The sequence below is a fragment of the Glycine soja genome, chromosome 17, assembly GCF_004193775.1.
Source record: "Glycine soja cultivar W05 chromosome 17, ASM419377v2, whole genome shotgun sequence".
Lineage (NCBI taxonomy): Eukaryota > Viridiplantae > Streptophyta > Magnoliopsida > Fabales > Fabaceae > Glycine > Glycine soja.
In genome coordinates, this window is record NC_041018.1 from 23,981,768 (window position 1) to 23,990,692 (window position 8,925).

The 8,925-nt window shown below is 31.7% G+C and overlaps 1 protein-coding gene across 3 annotated transcripts; it reads right to left on the reverse strand.

Moving 5' to 3' along the window:
• Positions 1-345: 345 nt before the first annotated feature.
• Positions 346-7,258, reverse strand: LOC114393100 (5-methyltetrahydropteroyltriglutamate--homocysteine methyltransferase-like). Of its 3 annotated transcripts, none has more exons than XM_028354359.1 (12): positions 7,092-7,258; positions 5,950-6,303; positions 5,488-5,575; positions 5,015-5,142; positions 4,535-4,926; positions 4,085-4,248; positions 3,155-3,235; positions 2,784-2,950; positions 2,585-2,690; positions 1,896-2,146; positions 1,174-1,375; positions 661-1,029 (listed from the first exon to the last, which is right to left on the reverse strand). In XM_028354359.1, exons 2-12 carry the CDS (start codon positions 6,297-6,299, stop codon positions 661-663), a joined length of 2,298 nt encoding a protein of 765 aa, XP_028210160.1. In that variant the 5' UTR covers positions 6,300-6,303; positions 7,092-7,258. The 3 variants fall into 3 exon arrangements, with proteins under 3 accessions (XP_028210162.1, XP_028210160.1, XP_028210161.1); XM_028354360.1 differs by lacking the exon at positions 7,092-7,258 and adding an exon at positions 6,867-7,052; XM_028354361.1 differs by lacking the exon at positions 7,092-7,258 and having other exon boundaries at positions 346-1,029; positions 5,950-6,299.
• Between the last annotated feature and the right edge of the window lie 1,667 nt (positions 7,259-8,925).

An 8,925-nucleotide genomic window follows, 5' to 3' on the forward strand; every position in this document is an offset into this window, starting at 1 on the left:
AATAGAAACTTTGGCCGTTTTGTTGCCTTAGCTTTGCATCTCCTCCTAATTGCAGTTCCACTATAACATGATACATTCAGTTGCGCAGCTGGAGCAAATGATTCCTGAAAGTTAAAACGGCTGTGTGATAAAGCAAATCTAACTATACAATTCCAATCATGGAATGTTATTTTAAAAAAGTTGCTCTTAAATGTTTGTAAAATAATCTTAATTTTGTTTTTGCCGTTATATCAGGCTTTACGCGTTGGACATTTCTGTTGGAAAAAAAAAAAACAAACAAACGGGGCCAAAGAAAATAAAGATGTTTTTATTCGTAAATTGTTGCTCCATTTCTTGGATATATGCCTAACCAATAGTGCATTAGTCAACTTAGCTTAGGACACAAAGAAGAAAAAAGAATACAATATTGCATTTGCAAATTGAAGCAATAGTACAAGAAAATTGTATTGATGCATGGAAAAGAAGAAAAAAGAATACAATATTGCATTTGCATATTGAGGCAATGCCACAACAAAAATACAGAAAAAGCTGGGAAGAACGTACTAAACACCTAAATATTCAACACTCAGTTATTGCAACAACGACAAAAGTAAATTTTCCTTTCTCCTTGAATCAAGCAGAACCATGGTGATTATTGAGATTCTACTTTAGTGACACCATTCACTTGCCACTGGAAAGCTTGCTACGGATGAGTTTTGTGGCAGCAACCATGTTTGTGAGGGCTGGATTCACCTCAGGGTACTTGCGAGTCTTGAGCCCACAATCAGGGTTGACCCACAAAATGTTTTTCTCAAGCACTGCAAGCATCTTATTGATCCTATCAGCAATTTCATCAGTTGGTGGTATTCTCGGGGAGTGAATGTCATAGACTCCGGGGCCAATTCCGGCTCCATACTTAACTCCTTCACGGAACACTGACAGGAGCTTTTCGTCAGAGCGAGAGTTTTCAATGGTGATCACATCAGCATCCATATCAATGATTGAGTGGATGATGTCATTGAAGTTAGAGTAGCACATGTGGGTGTGGATCTGTCAATTGTTAAGAATACAGAAAATATTATATTTTGATGTAAATGCATTCTATCTAACTCGTTGATTTGTAAACCCTTTGGTACTATACTCAATTCCTACGATAAAAAAATGCATTGATTTTTTGTAATCCATGAGAAGTACCTGAGTTGTATCCTGCACACCAACATTGGTGATCCTGAAGGCATGCACAGCCCAGTCCAAGTAGTTAGCTTGCTCTGATTTTCTCAATGGTAACCCCTCCCTCAAAGCAGCCTCATCAATTTGGATAACAGTAATACCAGCCTTTTCAAGATCTTCTACTTCATCCTTGATAGCCAAAGCAATCTGATAGGTGGTCTCAGACCTGTAGATATATAGGTTTAACACCATGTTAAAAATAACCATCATATTCTCTTTCTCAGCTATTTTAGGCTGTGTTTTGTTGTGGGTGGAAGGAGAGAAATAAGAGAAAAATTTTATACTTTTTGTGGGTCTCACACTCTTTATATTTTATTTTAATTAAAAAAAATCTTTTATTTTTATCATCTAAATCAAACATATTCTTAACTTTGATTAAATTAGGTTTTTGATCTTCTAATTTATTATTCAAGTTTAATTTTATCTTCTAATTTTTTTATTTAATTTGATTCTTTAATTTTTAAAATTGATTTAATTTAATTCTCTTTGGATTCAATTTAGTAATCTAATTTTTAAAATCAATTTATTTTTTAGTATTACTTTTTACAATTTAGATAAGTGATTAAATTGAATCGATTTAAAAAATTATATTAAATTAAAAAAATATTAAAAAAACCAAGTCAAATCTAAAAAATAAATTAAAAGATTAAAAATTAATTTAACCTAAGGAATTAATTTGTTTGTACCTAGGCTGGTCATTTCGAACAAAGGACCAGTTGAGAATGGTGACAGGGCCAGTAAGCATTCCCTTCATTGGGCGTTTGGTCATGCTCTGAGCAGTGGATGACCAGAAGACAGTCATTGGCTTAGGGCGGCTCACATCACCGTAGATGATTGGCGGCTTCACACAACGAGATCCATAAGATTGCACCCACCCGTTAACGGTGAAGGCAAAGCCTGACAACTGCTCACCAAAGTACTCCACCATATCATTCCTCTGCAATAAGGAAAGGCACGCCATTAGACATTAGTACAAAGTACATACCGCGAATTCGCAACATCACAACTACGAGGAGCAGAAAATCTGACAAGAGCATGTTGTTGTTCAAAACGAAAGAGGTGAATACAGATTTATCAAAATAGTTTCAGCAGAACCAATCCAACTGTGATAGGAACTTAAAATAATTTTTTTTTAAAAAAAGTTTTTACTTTAAAATAAATAATTATATGTTAAACATTTTTGTCAAAATAGTGACATGTTTGTGGACATATGTGACCTTTTTTATTTTATAAGAACTAATAATAACCTAAAACATGAACTTTAATTGTTTTATTTTGGGGGAACCCTGAGTTTCAGTGTGATAGAACACTCTTGTTCTCTACTTCAACATGTTAATAATATTCAGTCCTAGCTCATGTGAGGATGAGAGCAGACCTCAGGCTCCCCGTGTACCAGGACATCAATATCAAGATTCTCTTGGAGTTCAACAACTTTGCGGATTTCTTCTTTAATTGAACTAACATACTCCTCCTCTGAGATTCTGAAAGAAAAAAAAAATACAAATCAAAATAATCAATAAAAGCCAAAATGGTCAAGAAAACAAGCCAACCTATCAACTCTAGGCGCATCTTACTTGTTAGCCTTGTATTCACGACGCACCCTCCTCAGTTCAACAGTCTGAGGGAAGGATCCAATTGTGGTGGTTGGGAGGATTGGAAGGTTGAGCTTCTTTTGTTGAGCATCCAATCGAGTGCTGACATTTGTGGCACGGCGATGATCGGAACCCTTCAATGCAGCAGCCTGAGAAGAAACTAAAAGATGTCATCAATAACAATTTAAAAAGAGAATTAAATTTCCAAACAAATCTTGTTCAGCTATCAAGAGGGTATAGTTTGGTTGGGTAAAGTGTGTGATTGTTATAAACTGCTGGTATTCAAAATCTTAGGATAAAAAAAAAACCCTGCTCAATTGAATTGAGCAGCTGAACAGAAAATAAACACTCACAGCCTTCTGAACAGCTTCATTAGTCACTCTTGGAGAAAACTTTCTTGATGCCTGAGCATCAGCATTAGAAGAGAAAAAGGCCTGAAATTGAAAAGATAAAAACAGTAATTCAGTGAATATTGTATTGAAACTGAGATGAATATGCTGTTAGATATTAATTAGAAAATTAATAATAACAAGTTTCTAAGCTTATAATTATGAGTCTTATAATTGTATAATTTTCTAAGTTAAAAGTTGTAAGTTACTAAGTCAAGGTTGTGAGTTAGGAAGTCTTGTAGTTTTCCATTAGCATTTAGTATCTTGGAACAAGGTATTAAGTATTTATGTGATTAGTCAAATGATCACTCTATTCTAGTATAAATAGGGGATCATACTCTTATATTTGATATGGTAAAGAAATAAAATCTTTTTTTTCAACATATGCATATATTTCCGGTCACTGCTAACTTGCTAACAAAATGCTTGGCTACTTTTATGATACCTGTTATTACTATTATGGGAACATTATACTTTTCCTCAAATTTGTTAATTTTATGTCAGTGATAATGATACACTATTTTCACTTTAAAACTGTTTTGATCTTTTTATCAAACAATCTCTCTTCCAATTCTTATATTGATTGTTTCGAAATCATGGTGATTTTATAAGTGTGTATTGCATAAGAATCTATTTGAAAAGCAAATAAAAATTTCTTACTATGACAATAGTTACAAAAGTAAATGTTTCATGATGGTATCATTTTTTAAATTTAAAATACTGTTTATTTTTCCCTATAACTTATTTGAATTTAGATAACCATATTTTATTGTATTCATTTATATTTACCCCACTACGAAAACTACAACTTTGTTATCAACTAATAAATATCATCTATTTATTTAACTACTCATTTTGTCAGATGTAAGATAAAATAAAAGGAACAGAGTTTACCTCATCCTTTTGACCAGACAATGCCTTGGCCAATGCATTTACTTCAACAATTTTTTGGGCAGCAAAAGCCAGCCATGATTTTATCTCATTATCCAACTTGGTTTCATTAACAAGATCAACAGCAGTGTGAAGAAGTGAGCAGGAGGTGGACACAACAAGTTTATCTGCATTATAGTTTAGTAAATAGACAAATCAAGTGATTATTTTGAACCTGTCATGTCTCGAACCTGAGACCATGAATATAGTATCGCAATAATCAAACCATTAGTCCAGATTCAGAACAATCAAGTGATCATATTAACTGTTATCTCCCTTTCAAAAAAATATTAACTGTTATCTCCCTTTCAAAAAAATATTAACTGTTATCTAAGAAAAAGTGATTATTTTACCAAAAAATATTTAAAAAAATGAAAAAGTCTCCCAAAATTTTTCATGAATTGCAACAAGTACCTTTTCCCACAATTCCCTCAAGACTATTTAATGTATCAAGAGAAGCAGTGAGATTATTAGCCCAGATGTTCCTTCCATCCACCACGCCAGCAAACAAGTATTTTCCACTGGGAAATCCACCCTTGATTAGATCAAGAGTCTTAGTTCCACGGACTAAATCAAATCCAAATGCTGCAACTCCATTAAGAGCTGTGAGGGTCTGGTATGCCTCCGCAGGAATGTCAGCAAAGTAGGTCTCAATAAGAACATTTAAACCCGATAGAGTAGATTCAAGTTCTGCGTATGCTGCAGTAAGTGCTTGCAACGTTTGAGAGCCAAGGTCCAAGACAAGGATAGGTTCGTCAAATTGAATCCACGAAGCACCAGCTTGCTTAAGATCAGCCACAACTTCCCTGAGTTTGAGAAATAATTAACACAAAAATATAATCATAAAGGGAAAAATAATAATGAAGATGTGCTGCACACAATTTAAAGCCTTACTTATAGATAGCAAGGACTTTTGGGAGGAGAGAAAGAAGACAAAACGACTTATCAACACCCTTGGCAGGTTTGGAGAGCACCAAGTATGATACAGGGCCAATGAGGACTGGAACTGTATCTACTCCAAGCTGGAAGAAACATTAGAAATTCAATGAGAATCTAGATATTGATAATATTTCATGCTCAGTCCAAAGGTAAAATAATTAAAACTATCACTTTAGGCCTACAAACATTTGTTATTAGTTTTTTAAAGTGAAAAATATTAGGCATATTGACTAAGAGGTTTCACATATCACTCTTTTCATTAAAGTAAAAAAAGAAATTTCAATTTTTACTTTAGTTCTCATGGGTCGACCCGCCCTAAATATTAACCACTCAAAAAATCATGATGCTGCTCACACCCACTGCTTAACTTAACTAAGCTCTAAGCTTTGTAAATAAGCAGATAACATGAATGGCTATAAAATTCATACCGCCTTGGCTTCCTTGTACTCATTCACTGCCTTGTGGGAAGCATAACTGAAATTCACATCAGGTCCCAACTCGGGGACAATAAAGTGGCTGGATCAATGCACATAAATCAATCAGGTCAGTCATGGCATCACCAGTAATTCCTTCGTTTTTAATTATAAAACTCCTTTTAGAAATTTATTTATTTCTTTTTATAATTTTTTTTAATTTTTAAATGTATTATTTATTTATTTTCACTATATATCTTTACTTAATTATTTTTTTTTTAAATATTAATAAGAAACAATTAAGTGGACAGAAAGATAAGAAAAAATGTAATTTTGCCATGATAGTATAAATAATTGACAGATTTAATATAATTAACTAACTACTTTTCTTAAGAGGCATGAATTAATTAAAATGATCTTATAATCAGGAACGAAAGGAGTAATAATCAATACAGCAGAATCTAAGTTGCCACTTACTAGTTGGTGTCAAACCACTTGGTCATCTCCATGGCAGGCACAGATGCATTACCTCTGGCCATGGAGAAAAAGGTATCAAATCCTATCTCTTCGCCGTTCCATCCATATCTGGGTGGAACGGCGCCAAGCATGGCGGTAGTATCAAGCACCTGATCGTAGTATGAGAAAGTGTTGCTGGGGATGTACTTGATCCCAGCATCAATCATCTGCTTCCAAATGGACGCCCTGAGATCAGAAGCCACCTTCTTCAAATCATCGGCACTGCTCTTTCCATCCCAGAATGACTCCAATGCAAACTTCAGCTCTCTCTTGGGGCCCATGCGGGGGTATCCAACAATATGAGAAGCCATTGTTCTGCCACATCAAATCAAATTTCAAACCAAAGAAAGTTAATTTGTCTATGTATCTAAAAATAATTCTTTTATGAGTCTTGTTATCCCTATACCAAACATTTCACATGTTGCATTCCATACATAACCATGACTAAAACTATTGATTAACATTATGTATCAAATGATTCAAGGTTTCAAATTATGATCCGCAACGTCCATATTATCATGGTTTCGGAGGTCTCCGCGATTGCATCACAACTGCAGCATTGGCTGCATTTGCCTACAATTTAAAACCTTGGATTGCTTAACAATTTAATTGATAATTTACTTATCACTAATAGGTGTAGCCATGTAGGTTAGGTGCAAAATTTTACGTGGAAAGCTCATTTTCTGTGATTCATGAAAGATAGGCATTGAATTGATATTTATTGTTCAAAGAAAAAAGGCCCCCAAAACACAACAATTCGGATTCATTCTTAGATTTTCCCCTTAAAACAACAACAACAACAAATCTGAAAAACCAGAATCAGGAAAATCTTGCGGGAAGAAAAGATTTAAAGGACCCAAGTAAGCGTATAAAATTACCAGTATGGAGAACGAGATAAGGAATAAGAAATAATGATGATAACAGTAACAATAGTATTAGTAGTAATAATAAAAAGTGCAGTTAGAGAAATAATAGAGAGCGAGGAAGGGAGGTAGATACGGAAGGTTAAGATGATATATTTAAGAAGAGAAGTAAATGTGTGAAAAGGAAAAAGAAGTTAGATGAACGAATGAGAGTGAGAGAAGGAGAAGAGGGTGTTGTACCCTTTTTTCGCGTGTGGTTATAGAGGGAGAGAGACCAGTTCTTTCTTTCTCTCTGGCTCGGTGAATGAAAACAGAGAGAAGGGCGCAAATAGAATGAAGTGCTCTGGAGTATTTCCCGCTAGTTTTGGATCCAGCTACTCCTACACTCCTGATGTCAGAGTTGGACTTGGGTAAGTGACCGTTCCCTTTCTTCTTTCATGCACGCTAACCCACAAATGATCATTATTATTATGTTTAATTAGACTATTTATTATTATTATTATTATTATTATTATTATTATATCATTCAATCATAAATTATCATTTTAATTATTATAAATAATTATTTTAAAATCATAAATTATCATTTGAATTATTATAAATAATTATTTTAAAAGTTAATATCGTACATAATTGATTTTGATTTAATGATCGTACAAGATGTTTTTTAATTGAGATGTACCTTGAAACTTTTAATTGACACTTAAATAATCTCTCTACACCCCTCAGCAGTCCATTTTTTAGGATAAGGCTGAAAATCAAATCCAATGGATTTTAATTAATGAACTCAAGTATCAAATAATCATTTATAACAATGACGAGATAAAATATTTACTTTTCCGACTTCTCAATAGGAAATACTTTTTGTTATTGAGAAATACTTTCTGTAATTAAGTTACCGTCATTGTTTAACATAACTTTATAAAAATAATGTTAGCAAAAACAATTAAGAATTATAATAAAAATGTTGGAAAAAGATTTAAAAGTATTATACTTTTTTGGGAAAAAAAAAGTATCATATTTATAAGTTGTAAAATAAATAAAATAAAAATAATAAAGAGGGTGTGATAAAGGAAAATATAGGACATATATACTATATCTATAACTACAAAGTTGACAAATATTTTACACATAAATATTGTGAGAGAAATTAAGGATTATGTAAAAAGAAATTGAAAAATTAAGGATATATGCATTAAATGTGATATTCATTGCATTAATGGTAGAATCTAAAATAAGGTAAATGTCTAATTTTTATTGGTCATTGAAAATGGGGTTAATTAACTCATTTTCACTTGGAATCAATTAGCTAAAAGAATTAGGATTATGTAGTGATAGTCATTCCATTACAACCCATAAGTTTAGTGACAAATCCTGCAAAAAAAAAAAAAAAATTAATACTTTCTTTGTTACGTATTTTTTTATCCGTAAAAATTGGCTATTATAGCATAGAATTTACAACACTCTCTTTGTTTCTGTTATATTTTGTTTTCATCTCATTATTCATTACTTTTCTGTTTAAAATATTGCATATTATTTAAAAACATTAATTACTATTTAAATGGCTTAATTACATATTTATAGTTAAAAAAAATTAATTAATTTTCTGTTTAAAATATTGCAAATATTATAAATAGTTAAGTCATTTAAATTAATTTATTGCTTGATTTATTTTATGTTTCCCTATAATTATTTACACTCTGAATCAATTAGTTAAATCATGTTATTGACGTAGCTTTCACTGAATTATTTTTAAAAATATTTTATTAATTTACAATAATTATATATAAAAGCACTATTTTTCTAAATTAATAATAATTTATTTTTTAACTATAAATTAAGTAAGTTAAATGAGTTTATTGTTGGATTATTTTATTTTATTTTTTGCAACAATTATTTACAGTTGAATCAAATATTCAAATCAATTTAATTAACTATTTGAAATATTATTCTTTTCATTACATATTTTTTTCAGTAACAATAGTTAATATTAATCTAGAGAAACTTGAATAATGATATAAGTTGGCCCTTCTAGCATTTTTTTAGATGTGTTTTTGGATGTGAATTTTTTATT

Coding starts and splice junctions, on each gene's coding strand:
- LOC114393100 (XM_028354361.1), bottom strand. CDS start 6,299: ATGGCTTCTCATATTGTTGGATACCCCCGCATGGGCCCCAAGAGAGAG. Junction 4,249..4,534: donor TGAGGGAATTGTGGGAAAAG/GTACTTGTTGCA, acceptor ACTATAATGCAG/ATAAACTTGTTGTGTCCACC. Junction 2,951..3,154: donor ATGAAGCTGTTCAGAAGGCT/GTGAGTGTTTAT, acceptor GTTTCTTCTCAG/GCTGCTGCATTGAAGGGTTC.